Below are 14,094 nucleotides of genomic sequence, written 5' to 3'. Positions count from 1 at the left end.
CTTAAGAAGCAATGACAGTCAAATTGAAGTGAAATATAAATTAATATTTAGTACAGCGGACAGGAACAAGGAACAAGAAAATCTCGGCTGGGCCGTGCAATAGTTACGCTGGGAATTGTGTGTCATTTTGTAATACGTATTGAGGTCGGCGCTGGGTTGTTATCCATTTCCACAAAAATGGAATGCAATTTTACAGTCTGCTGGCGCTGCGATTCAATAGATGCTAATGCGGGTACCAAATAAAATGGGAAAACGATTTAATTGCATAATTTTACATAAAACATTTGCCAAATGTCTCCATTATGGTGATTGAAGGGTGTCCTTTCAGCGATGTAAAGCTCACGGTAATCTTCGAGAAAGGACCGCATTATGTTGATTTATTCGACACGAAAAAGGGGTTTGCGCGTGTAAATACAATTTTTGCGAAGTAATATTTGATGAAAGTACAAAACTTGCCGTAATATTGCGGCAACCAGCAACTTACTAATGACAATTCCTAGAAATATGTAGGAAATAGGCAGTCATATACTTGAATAAATGATTCTTGTTACCCACATTGACAAGAAATCCGTATTAACATTCCATCAAAAATTGACGAAGTTATAGTCCCAAGTGACATCTCAGGCTTATCAGAATTTACAGCAAATTTGTAAATCGATTGATTTTATCAGATTGTTTTGTCGTGGTTAAAATTCTGCCACATCTTCAGCTCAAAGTACAGAGTAAGAGAATGCCCAGGGTTATCAAATCACATCAAATCCAATGTACAAGATTATTTTCTAGGAGCTTCTGAGTGCATATCTCCTGTTAAATAAATATCTACAAATAGAACCAACAACCACGATTGCTCCTTAAAATCTCCATTCAATTTTCATTCCATGAAGAAGAACTCTATCCCCAAAACGGGAGCTTTAACGATCGATCAACAAAATCTCGGCTAACTTTCACAAAACCCTTTTTCGCCTAATCCTTCCCCAAAGAATCGTTCGTTCAATGAAACTTGATGAGCAGCACATCTTTTTGGGCACCTCTTTATCGTTCGGTGGAAACAAAACAAAATAAAATGCACACAATCAACCACAAAATACTCACGAACAATGCTCAAACACTCGCTCGTTTGACAGCAGACACACCGAAAAACGGTGAAAAAATAAACCCCTACGAAGCGTTCCTACCGCCGACGCTTTGCATTCTTGCAGTTGTTTGCCTGGGATTTGTGCAAACGGTTGAAGGATTTTCCCTTACTCTGTGGTTCCTCACAACCCGCAACTGGTTTCGTCACATTTTCCCAACCGCTGCTGCTTTGCTAATGCGAGTGAGGAAGGATTTCCAATGGGTTTTTTTCTTTTTTGTTTTTTTTTTCTCCAAAATTCCAGCTGAGGTAAATGGCACGGGCGTGTTCCCCGTCCACGAACCTTCCAGAACCCACAGAGCTTACCACCGATGAAAGAATCACATCCCATCGACGCGATTGTCAATGCTAATCACGTACTTTTGCGGCATTTTTCTCAACTTTTATTTCATTTCTTGCGCGGAAAGAATTGTCGAAACACTGAAGAAGCGATTTTCCCCGCTGCCCGGGTGGATCACTGCACTGATGTGTCTTTTATATCTATTCTTAGGTTGAAGAGTTTTTTTTTTTTTTCTTCACGTTCAAGCAATCGTCTGAGGGAACATCTTCTTCAGCCGCGTTTGCTCACAAACCGGAGGAAAGTTTACATCCCGCGCTGAAGGGATTGCGATTACGGCTTCCGGATCAACTACTTGCAACCATCGTACGGAGGCCGCTTTTCCACCGTATCCATTCATGGCTTTAGCAACACTCACCCCGCACCTGAAAGAAGCTGCTCGAGGATCCCACACGGAAAGCTTTTATTTACAGTTTTGCACGATTTAAACGATTTTTGTTTTAAGATTCTGGGCAATACTTGGCGCGGAAAGTTTTTCCTCTGCCAGCGTGGTGTGATTTACATGACAAATGCATGGTGTATTTTTTGTTTTCATTCTTTTTGGTTTAGTGAAAATGGGTGAAAATCAGAGGATGAAATCGTTTTCCGAACATGAATTGAATACACCATGCATTCAACATCAACAAATTGAAATGGAAGTTGGTACAGCAGCTTGATCGCCTGAAAGCGTGCGCCTAAATGTAGGCAATTGGCGTTACATTAAAGGGTTCGTTGCCACATTCGAGGAAAGAACAGAGATTTTATTCAATTGTTTTTATTTCTATCAAACAAGCCATTCCACTGCAGGTAAATTTGTATAAATATGGTATTGAACGTGCTTTTTTTGGTTAAGTTAATTGCTTGCATCAACCTTCATCCCTTGCCTCCCTCTAACCATCACACTTCTGAAGTGTTTATTCGGATTGCAACGATAGTGCCTAACGTGCAGAAGATTTCTCGCCACATTGTACTATTTACATCGAATTAGATATTTTCTAGCAAAAGCTCTCTTTATGATAATGCATCGTTTCGTGATCAACACTACTCGTGGTACCTTACCGAGGAAACAAACAAACAAAAAATGCTTTGAAATCTTACCATTTGACTAGCCAGCAAGCCTGTTACGCCTGTTCTGGACGGTAGGAGCAAACATACCCGATTCCCAACGATACATTCAAGCGGATACACGACGCAATACGCACACCCACTCAGCATCGCTCACTACAGTTCAACAATAACGCACCGTAAACAGTGGTCAGGATAAATCGGAGGCAACAAAAATAAACGATCTCTACTCAGCCATTCTTTGCTTCTTACTTGGTACGGATTTTTAACGATTGTTTCGCGACTATGTGATGTCTAGGCAAAGCTTTCTTTGTCACCTCTCCAGCTATATCTACAACGCAATTCTAATTCTTCGGTTTTGTTTGATTTGGTTGCGAAAGTTGTTTCGAATATGATTTGTTTTTGTTTTGTTTTTCGGTTTGCTTCTATGCAATATCTACACGAGCGTTCCCATGTTGGCGAAATCCTCCGTAAGAGCCTTCACCGCTCCCTGACCTTCTACCGAGGATACGGCCGAATGGAACAGCTGCTTCGGACATACTTTGTCGTCGATGTTGGTGTTGCAGTTCGTGCCCAAATTATTGCTGCACTGGATGAACTTGTTGATTTGATGTACGGAAATAGCATCCGGCGGTACCGTCAGTGCCGGCAGTCCACCCGGCGCTACGAGTGTTGGACGTTGGAAGTTTCTGGGCAGTGTGTTGCTCGCTATAACGATCTTTGCAGGTTCGCCGGGCCCAACCGGGACTGGGGCTGGTTTGGAAGGGATCTCGGCGATCGGGTACAGCGGATAACTGTGGAGAGGTTTTGCTGGTCCGTAAGTCATCGGCTGATAAGGTGGATGCGATACTTGAGCCATAACTGTTGATTGATGAGCATCTTGAACATCTCCCGGACCTCGGTCGAGCCGCATAACCGGGGTGGGCTGTGAGAAGTCCATGATAACTTTCGCATCCATCACCTCCTCCTGGTGGTTTAACTCCTCGGTGAGACTCCGAAGTAGATCGTTCTTCTCCCGCAGTATCGCATCAGACTGACGAAGGCTTTCGTCGATCATCTGCAGCTCATGCGTTTCCTGATCGATGGAGGTGTTGATCTTGGCTAGTGCTTCTTCCAGCTGTGTCTTTGCCTCATCTGGCGGATCCTCTAGCTGGTAGTGGCGTACCTTCTGGAACAGCTTAACCGCAGATTCTTCCTCACGCTGAATCTGTTTGTTCAGCGAAACGATCTTCTCGAGCAGTTTGATCTGCTCCTTTACCGAAGCCTCCCCACCAGCCGACGCATTATTGTCCGAGTCATGCTCCGGAGCAAAGTCCATCTCTGGCGACGCGGTTGTCGTTGCCTCCGAGGTGATACCACTATCGATCGCATTCGGGTCCGTTTCGGTCGCCTCCGTCAATCCCTTCAGGTACGTCTCCAGGAGATAGTTTTTACCGTGCTCACGCTCCCGCAATCGATGCCGCTCCTCCTCGATCATGTTGATCTGCATCTCGCGATCGCTGCCAATAGTGAACGGTACAACATTAAACATAAATTATCCTTAAGCCCGGTCCCACCTTCCCACACTTACCGCAGCTTCGACAGCTGCTGCTGTATGATGTCACCCTGCTCGAGGATCAGCTTCATCAATCGTTCGATCGACGTTTTGGACGACTTTGGATGTATGGTTTGGCCGTGCGTCATCCAGGCGAAGGTCGACTTCTGGGCCCGGTGCCGCTTGCGACGCACTATTGCACTGTTGATGCTGCCCGTAGGACTTCCGCGACCACTGTCACGATCCCGCTCCACCGTACCGTGTGTGCCACCGGTGGCAGCACCGCCCGAACCCACCGGACCATGGGAACCGTCGACACGGCGAAGAATAAATTTCACCTGCGGCGATAGACGGGAAAAAATGTGAGCGCATTAGTATCACGCTTAGTGATGGCGATTTGTACGTCGATTTGCTAACACGAATGGTTCAACCGCTGTCCTTGAGGTGTTCATCTAATGGAGCAGCTTGTCAATAAAATGGTAAACATTACGGATTTCGCCATCCTGCATTTTTTTTTTGTTGGTATACTAAACGATCAATCGGTTGTCTCCGATGATTATCAGTGAGCATTCATTGCTAAGCAAGCACCTAACCTCCATTTATGGCGCATATGAAACACATTTTATACTTTAGTCCAATATACGGGACAGTGGCTGGTATTGAGTGGTTTACAACTGCTAGCAAAGCAATAGGCCGTGAGCTTTATGATTATTTCTAGGCTTTATCAAACAGTTATATGGAGGATAATAATTTATGTTTTTTTTTAAGTTTATAATTTTTTAAGTTCAAATGTATTTTAAGTTTATAGTTTTAAAAAATTAAAGTAAGTTAAGCCGCTCTTGTTTATTCCAAATTTTTTTAACTAGCTCTGCATGTTTCAGACTAGATCAAACAAAAAAAATCAAGCATTAAAAGGTACTCTTGAAAAATTTGACGATACGGTTTCATGAAAGTCGACATAGTCGACATTGGACATCGGATGGACATTGCCTCAATTTTAACTCAGGACTCCAGTTGTATTCTTATACTATGAACTTGATTTTATGATTCTATCTTACCTCAGGTTGTGCTTTACCCCAAGCCGTCCAGATTTGCCAGATTTTCGTCCCATTGTCTAGCACCTGCTCGACCTGCCGCCACCGTTCCGTGATGCAGTAATCCTTCACATCGGGCGTTGGAACTCCACCGCCCTGTTCCTGCTGTACCAACACCTCGATCAGATCCCCACAGGTGGTGTCATCTGATACGCCCGATATCCATCGCTGCTCACCCTTGATCCACACCGGAATCTCATCCACCGAGAAGTCACTCACCGTCCCGGTGGAGGACTCGTTGCCATCACTCTGCACCGAACCACTATCATCCTCATCGGTTGCGTTCGGTTCAATCGCATCTTGCTTCAATCTGCGCGGTAAACTAGCCTGACCGATGGGTGATGGTCGAGATGACTTGTGCGCACCGGGCGTCCATGCCGCTGCCGAGGAGGAGGCGATCGCCGCCGAATGATGCCGTGACCCACCCGTACCAGCAAGAACCTTGGGTCGATGGTCCACAACTGCAACTGCTACGGAACCGCTTCCGCTGCTACCGTTCATGATTAAGCGATGCACTGCAACGACCACCCTGCGATCAGCATGATCCGTGCTCGATCAAATCATCCGTATCCGTTTGGTGTGTGCGTGGATGGGTGCTTACGAGCCAAGCTGGAAGTAGAAAAGGGAAAACAAAAACACCACACACATGTTAAAACACGGCAACATGAAATAAGACAAATTGATCAATTTCTACTGGCAGTTCGTGTAGATTATAGACCCCGCCAACCCCGGTACCCCAAAACAATCGGCTCAGAACTGTCTGTTTTCGAATTTGCAAAAACAAGGTTTCCGTCAGCGGTAAAAATGGGAACTCCCCAACCAGAACCTAACGTGATGGTAATTGGACGGGTTCAAGTCTTCCGAACCCAAGATAACCGTCGACCGCTTATGCAACAGGTGCACCAAAAGGTCCATTTTTGAAGCAGGTCAGACCCACACACACACTTATCTAAAGCAACTACAAAACCCCCAAATGCATTTGCCTCTGCAATCGATCGCAGGAAATCGATTCTTTCACCTCGTACGCTCGTAACCTTTCCCTTTTTTTTTGTAGCTCATTCGCTGTGACGTTCTCTCGTTCGCTTTGGAAACGTTTGCGTCAGCGGAAATTATGTTGCGTGCGTTGATTGTAATTTGCCGTGCGAAGCGGGACGCGATATTATTAACTGCTTCCGAGGCGGTAAGATAAGGCTCTCGAAATTGAACTCTCGCCTGGAGCTGGAGGTACCTTTCCGGGGGGAGGGTGACTAAACCGTGCAGGGGTTTGTGGATTGTGGAACTAAATACGTCTCTTTTTTTTCGAAACATTAGACATTCACTTTGAAGATCTCCATTCTTCTCGGTGGACCTTCGGTAAAATGTCACGACACAAATGTTTGGCCGAATCGAAATAGGGTTGATACGCATGCAAGAAGTGGAACTCGCGAAGACATTCTATCTCGATAAAATATCTGCAAGCAAGCAATTTCAACACGCGTTAGAGAAATCCAAGAAAAATAGCCATACCTTCCCATTCCTGATGAACAGACATTAAAACACAATTAGCATCCATAGCTCACGCCAATGGAGCTGATTGCTACATTCCTGCATTAGAATTGCTCAATTGCACTTAAAAATAGAAACATGGTCCCACAAGTACCATGGTCGCGTAAAATGGCAGTACACCTGATCCGGTAATTGGAATAATCTCGACATCATACATCCCTCGAAACTGGTGATATACATTACATCCGTGGTAGCTGCTCTTTCCCCTCCGTTAGGTCCTTTCTCTACATTTTTCTCCCTACTGAACGCTGGTACAACCGCACAAGAATAGTGTATCATATTCATTTGAATGCCAAAGCCTTCGCCCCTCCTTAGGCTGAAACGATCTACATCCGCGAGAACGCGAGGACCAGTCGGTCACGACTTTTTCACGACCGTAGAACTTTGCGCTCCAAGCAACAGACAACAGCTGGGTCGGGAAAAAACGGTGCTTAAAAAGGGAGCAGTTCCCAGGCAATTTAATTGCTCCGTACGGTGAGGAACGGCTGAGGCTACCAACGATGAGTACATGGCCATTGTACATGGTTGACGCGGTGTGGATGCGTGTACCGCAGCAAGCAGGTCAGCCTCTTCAACCACGCGTGTTTCGATACCGTTTGCTACCCGCAGACACACCGTATGTCTTGTTTAGTGCGTCTGTGTACAACTGACTGTGTAACCCTGCCATCATCACCTAGGACGTGCGAGCTGCGAGAAGTTGTCGAAGAGTGCGAGATCCTCCCCTTTCGACAAGTGTGCCTGTACACTTGACGCCTACCGACCTCGTTCAGAAGAGTCATCTCCAGTGTCGACTACTTCGGCACCGTTTCCCAAAGATCCCCCGACCGAGCACCGATTCAATCGATTCGAGGCGAGTGGGAAAACGGGTACGGCGATCTTCACCCAAACGCACACAATAGACTTCAAACTCGCGTGGTATCGGAAAGGTCTCCCGAGCACCCGAATGCCGAAGGTGTCTTAATTATGTCACGGCACCCCCGTGATCGTACCTGCCAGACACGCGCTTGCTTAGACGGCGGCACACAACCACCCGAACCACCCGATCGCCATATCGCTTAGCGCGCAATTTGAATATATGAATACTAATTATGATTCTACCAGCAGGCACACAGCCTCCGCCCCAACCATAACAGCCCCGAAAGACAATCCATCGTCGAGATATGATTTGTGAACTGCTTTTTTGCTTGGCTCTCCCAAAGCTTCGGGGTTGGCTCGTGATCTACTCAATCGATCTTGTCCGCGCCTTTTTGCAAAACCACCAACTCCGCGGGCCACGTGGCCTGCTGGATCGTGAAACACTTACCCCTGCAGTCACTTTTCTCAACGCGGCCCAGCATTACCAACCGGCCGAGGGAGTTGAAAAACGATCGATCAACCGATTTCGTATAAGGGATTCGTTAGCAAACGTATTTTTTGCGGTGGTATTGGACACACATCACACCACCACCACAGAAACCAACCATCTGAACCACCGGTTCTGCTGTTGTTTTTATTATTTTTCATCCCGCGAATGTTGCAAATCAAAATATTCCTCAGTTTTCCAAGAAGACCTTTCCACCGTGACGCCTTCGAAACGCATCGGGTACCGCCGTTGTGTGCGAAACGATCAGAAACTCGGCATGGAGATGGATGATTGGCGCCCCAAACCCGCACCGCACCGACGGCCGGGTTAAATGATATTTTGCGCAGCGTTTTGTGGAGTTGGGTAAATAATTGGGACCTCCGCATTCAATTACCTTATTATAGGACCGTGTTTGATGGGCGACCTTTAAAAGGGGACCAACATTTGTTTGGTGCGGTTTGGTTTGGGAGCACCTTTAAAACGGCTAGAATGAAGCTTTCAGCAACGGTGAAGGGGCAGTGAAGGGGTGAGACCGCGAGCGGTGAAGAGTGTAAGTTTTCAAGCGGGTTTTACACCGAGAAGAATCATAATGGACACATGCTCCGCGGAAAAGTACTACGACAGCTGAGCTGAACCTTGGACTTTGGCGAGAAGAAGAGAGTCGACGGCGATCCTCTTGCAGACCAACGCCACAACGGGCTCATATTCACATCACACCTTTCTCGTTAGGCTACATACCGTGTAAAATAACCGTGCCGTACATTAAAAAAAACCCGCTACACCATTTCGCAAACATTAATGACTCATAAAAACAGTAACCTTCTGGCCATCGCCAGGTCCCGCGAGAACGATCGCGTTACATTCCCTGCCGAAAAGGCAAAACCACGGCGGAAGGTACGGAACATGTTCTGCTCAGCCTTTAAGCTTCACCCAAAACATTGTTTCACGTTTCGGTTGATCCACGGGTGACAGTAAATAAGAGAAGCAAAAGTAACAAAGCTAACAATAACAAACACAACAACAACAACATAAACCATTCCACCACATCGAGGAACTCACCGTGAACGCTGGTGGAGGATTCCATCGGTGCGAGCAACTACTTCCATGTTGGTACTGAGGTTTTTTTTTTTTTTGGTACACAGTAGCATGAGAAATTCACACTGCACTCATCGGCCGAAAATCGTGATGTGATTTCGTTATTGCCACCACCGGGAGACCCCGTAGCTGGCAGAACGCACCAGCGCCTCAGAACATGCTATTTTTCTTCGTAACTGTGCTGACGGCAAACCAGCCAACGATGGATGATGTCTGCACCATCGGCACCGGTATGCGTTCGACCATCCATACTGCTACGGGGCAAACACTAGCCACCGTACGTTGCGCATTTGAACGGACGTTTAAACGCACACGTGTGTCGATATGAAATTTTCTCCCGGTACGATAAAGAATGGAGGATGCGTTCCGCGTGCCGGAGATGCTTCGAGTGCTTCGCAGTTTGACGGGAACAAGTTATGGCCCAATCGCTGGGAAATCCCGCGAATGTAGACCTTCGCTGGCACCACGTTGCGTTTTGGGCTGATAAGTATGCACACGCCGTTACCGATCAAAAGCAAATTGATTGATTGTCATCACGTCCCACCGCGCCCACACAATCACACCCGCCGGCAAGGGTGGTGCAAACACCAGGCGTTTCTTGAGCCTTATTCCTGGAGAGTTCTGTGATTTCTTTCCCTTTTTTCTGTAGGTCTTGGCGTGAATATGGCACGATCACCATATGGTTTGGTTGCAGGTAAGGAACATTAAATCTGGCAACCTTCACGGCGTGTAAGCGTGTGCCTTTTGTGCATTTTGCAATGGCTTCACTGAAACCATACTGTTTCTCGGGCCTGCAGTCAGGAAGTGACGATATTTAGCAATTTCCTTTCCGTCTACAACTACTGCTTCCTGTCGTAGTTCGATGCAACGAAGTTAATAAACAGATGAAAGTTTCATGTTGGGAGTTTACTTAAAGTAACAAAGTTCTATCCACAGTCGTCTTGAAAGAGTGGTAAGGTCAAGAAGAGAATTAATTTGGAAAAATATTTATTTTTTTCACAAATGACCAACACCACCAGCTCCACATAGTATAAATGTTATTATTTATTATAATTTATAATAACATTGAATACATAATTTTAAAAAGAAAACCTTTATCAAAATCTCAGATACATCTTCTTATCTGGCGCAACAACTGATCACCGATCACAACAATTTCTGACCTTAAAATACTTTACGAGCTGGGTAGTTCGGTGATATTCTCATGATATTTCCAACTCATCGGAGCCTGGTGATTCTAATTCGCTATACGGTTGTGTAGTTTAGAGGTCAGTCCATGTCACAGAGGCGTATGAGAGTATAGGAATTATATTCTATATAGTAGAGCTCATAATACATGATTAATAATGTGTCCCACCAAAAGGAGAAAAATATTTTATTTTGAGCAAAATGTTGTAAGGTGTTATGAAATCTTTTAAAAAAAGCGATTCAAACAAATCTGCGACTCAAACAATTTTTAAATATTCCATTTATGCTATGCTATTCAAAACCGCCCCATAATCATACGTTCATACAGCATATGTGCATTCATGTATCGAAAATACTTTTATAAGCCGTAGATTTTTTAATAAGCTGATTCAATTAAACAATTTGCTGGCCTCATAACTACACGCATTTCAAAAATCGAAAAAAAAATCGATCCTCCAAAATTCTGTAACCTCGTGTCTCTTCTTCTGCACCACCAGAACGGGCAACTATTTTTAAGCCACCTTTACTGATTCTCCTTCGCATTTACATGTTCGAGAGTGCTCGTGTATCCTTCATCCGAATGTGTGTTCTTTCTACAATCACCAAATAACCGAACACACAGGTGGTCCTTGAAATTTGAATACAGTCCCGCTAGCCCCATCCTGCCGAATGCCCCATCCGATACCCTGTTGCTGAAGCGTGATTTTGACAGCTTCAAGCACAAAGATTACGAACCGTGGATTGACACTTCATTTCGGCATTTTCATTTTCGGCAGCCGGATGACCTCACGCCTGAAGTGGACGTGGGGACTGGAATTAGGCTGGCGCTTAGACATTTTGAACGATTGCACCGAAGATTAGGCACGAGAAACGAGAAACATTGTGTATCCTGTTGAGGTCGTTTTTTCTGCCTTTCATTGCTGATTCAAGGACAACTTCGAATCGCGCGCGGTGTAATGAGTGTTGTACGATTAGTGGTAAATCAATGTTACTTTAAAAGCTATTTCGCATCGCAACAGGTGAACCGGCATCGAGCATTAGCCCATGTGAGACATAATACACACGGTGGCAATTTGTAGCTACTAGCATCTGTTACTGCTAGCTAATGCTGCTAAACGATCGATAACTTCAAGTCAAACGTAAGCGCAATGCTAATCACCGCCCGCTCGTTAGATTCCATTTGCACACGGACAGAGAGATCAGAGACGGCGTCGGTCCCACTAAATACACCGACCGTCCGGGTAACCTTGCCCCAATGGGTTGCGTGATGCCGCGATGCTTTCAAGATTGTTTTCTCCTATTTTTATCGCTTTTTTTGTGTTGCTTCACCTATACGAAACCATACCCTGCTAATAGATTTTTGCTAACCGATTTGACCGATACGCGTTCCACACGAGCGAACTAAATCTACAGACTTTGCCTTAGCTTCGTCACACCCGAGAGCCTTTCGGGTGGAGGATATGCCGCGAACGAGCGAAACACACACTGTTCAGCCTCCAAAGTGCGTGTATTGCAAAATAAGCCGACAAACCGATCGGGTGGTCAAATAAAAACGACCATCAATCCGTTTTGCCATACTCACGAGGTAAATAAAATAAAAATCTCCAACTTGTTTGTCATGCGCAGCTGGGTTGAGCTCAATGCATATTATTTTATGAAGTTAATGGGGACTATCCAGCAAATCTGGTGCGGGAAGTAGACAAACATTAAAGTAAGTGTCGATATTAATCTTGAAAAACAAACGGCCACGATCATCAAAAGCAGTTTAACGGGATGTTGACATACGAGCACTGAATTCATTTGCAAAATCTGCCAGAATAACCACGAAGAAAGAGGAAGTCAAACAAAAAACGTACAAATGAAAACGATGTTCAAACATTGTTGGAGGTAGAGGATGCGCCTGAAGGATCACGGGTGCTCGCCCAGTGAAAGGTTGGCTTTGTTTTTAACGGTATTCGACCGCTTCTTAGACATAATGTAATGGTATGTAACCTGCTGGATCTAGCATAAATTCGGTAGGACGGAAGCGAACCTGTTAATATCCGTCCGTAATACTAATGCGAGCTTAGGTCCCGATCCCATCGCATAGCGTACGCAACCATCAGAGCGAAACTAATGAGAATTCACCTAACCAGCCTTCTTCACCAACGGCTGTCCAGCTGTTAAACTTACTCCCTGTTTGCGCCATAGATAAGCCTTACAGGTAAGATGATGGTGAGTTGCGAAAGTAGAAGAAAATTAATGTAATGACTAATCCTTCCCGAGAAACAAACGTGTCCATTTCATATGGTACGCGTATGTCTCTCCGGCACCGGGCTGAACGATGTAATACATATTCATATGCCAGATGTTATCGTGCAACGCGCCGGGCAGGATTAGCTTCAGATTTCCAGCTGTTGCTTCACACATTTGTCGATTATTTATTCATCGATTCTAATGAGCTTAAACCCGGCCGTCTTAAAGCAGGCCCAAATTTCCTCCCGATTTGCTAATTTTTAAATTTATATGTATGTAATTGGACGAAGTAACTGTTATCCCGCGCTCGTCAGCAAACATATTGCTGCTACAGGTGCGTTAAACATTCTTCACCAGCAGTAAACACACGTCCGCATTGCGAAACTTTTGTGACCACTGGTGCAAACTATTCCTTCAACCGTCTAGCCCTAGCTGATCACTACCATGGCGGAGCCACGGTTCGCTTTTATTTTCTGCTCACTGATCACGCACCAGCGCCGTGGATTGTTCCACTGATTTAATATTTCTCGCTGGTCTCCATCAAATCGGTTCAACCTGGGCGCTTTTCTGCCACTTATTCAGGGCGCCACGAGGAAAAGGGTGTGCTGCCCGTGTATATCTCCGCGTACGTGAGGATTCCCTATCAGAGGCTAACGATCTGAACCGGCAAGTGGACGTAAACCACCAAACATTCACCTCATCCTCCATTTTTATTTTACCCGTGCGCTAGTGTTAACCAAGGGAAACGCTCTCTTACCATTGAGATTACGAAGTCTTGCCCAACTCTGTTGCGCTTCGCTGCAAGGGGAAGAAACAAAGACCTTTCGAGGCGCATTTCGGTGAACTACCGTTTCGTACACTGGCGTTGCACTACACGTGCAGGGACAAGAACTCAGTAGGCGCACCCCAATGGTCGAGTAAGCGAGATGTCCGTGTGGTGTGAAACTCCGGCAAGAGGTCACAAGTTCGCGACGGTAGCGGTAGTAGAGTAATTATACAACATCGTCCAAGTTTAGTGTCAAGTGTTCTGGGACCGACCCCGAAACTAGTTGCCTGGAATGCGAGACTAGTCGAGGGCCCTACAACACCCTCCACAAAAATAGCCGCTGACAATTGCCAATGACCATGCCGGGCTTGACGATGGGGAAGCTCATTAGCCATACGAAAACCTGTCAGCAGTGCGGGGACACGGTGGTCGGACCAATGTCTAACGGGCCTAATTGTCTGGTTTGAGGGTCTCGCTATCTGATAGGCTCGGTTGCGATAAAAGAGTCAAGGCTGGTAGGTTGGCAAACCGCATATCAACAGGGTAAAAGGTTCATAATTCATTACTGATATGTCAATCGACATCAATTAAGCAATATGTCCGGGTAATGTGAGTCGTTTGTAGCAAGCTTGAAAGGTACTTTTAAAAACCCGTTTGAGGGGTAGAAAGTTACCTGATGTTGGATGGGTATTCCCGTTTTGTTTGCCTGTAGGAACAAGTGAACATACTTTAGACATTTGAACACACTCTACTGTCAAAGTTAACTTACGCCCTTATCCTTA

The 14,094-nt window shown here is 45.5% G+C and overlaps 1 protein-coding gene across 1 annotated transcript; it reads right to left on the bottom strand.

Moving 5' to 3' along the window:
* Positions 1-2,949: 2,949 nt before the first annotated feature.
* LOC128708276 (ras association domain-containing protein 10) lies at positions 2,950-5,642 on the bottom strand. The gene is made up of 3 exons (XM_053803237.1): positions 5,106-5,642; positions 4,084-4,385; positions 2,950-4,012 (listed from the first exon to the last, which is right to left on the bottom strand). Exons 1-3 carry the CDS (start codon positions 5,640-5,642, stop codon positions 2,950-2,952), a joined length of 1,902 nt encoding a protein of 633 aa, XP_053659212.1.
* Between the last annotated feature and the right edge of the window lie 8,452 nt (positions 5,643-14,094).

The sequence above is a fragment of the Anopheles marshallii genome, chromosome 2 (genome assembly GCF_943734725.1).
Source record: "Anopheles marshallii chromosome 2, idAnoMarsDA_429_01, whole genome shotgun sequence".
In the NCBI taxonomy this organism is placed as follows: domain Eukaryota; kingdom Metazoa; phylum Arthropoda; class Insecta; order Diptera; family Culicidae; genus Anopheles; species Anopheles marshallii.
The sequence above is the reverse complement of the archived record's forward strand: the minus strand, read 5'-3'. Positions and strand labels throughout refer to the sequence as shown.

What these genes read in the sequence shown, in the direction of transcription:
- LOC128708276 (XM_053803237.1), bottom strand. Translation starts at nt 5,642, where the DNA reads ATGAACGGTAGCAGCGGAAGCGGTTCCGTAGCAGTTGCAGTTGTGGAC. An exon ending in GGGGTAAAGCACAACCTGAG is followed by an intron (nt 4,386 to 5,105) that starts GTAAGATAGAAT and finishes CTATCGCCGCAG; the next exon opens with GTGAAATTTATTCTTCGCCG. An exon ending in CAGCAGCTGTCGAAGCTGCG is followed by an intron (nt 4,013 to 4,083) that starts GTAAGTGTGGGA and finishes CACTATTGGCAG; the next exon opens with CGATCGCGAGATGCAGATCA.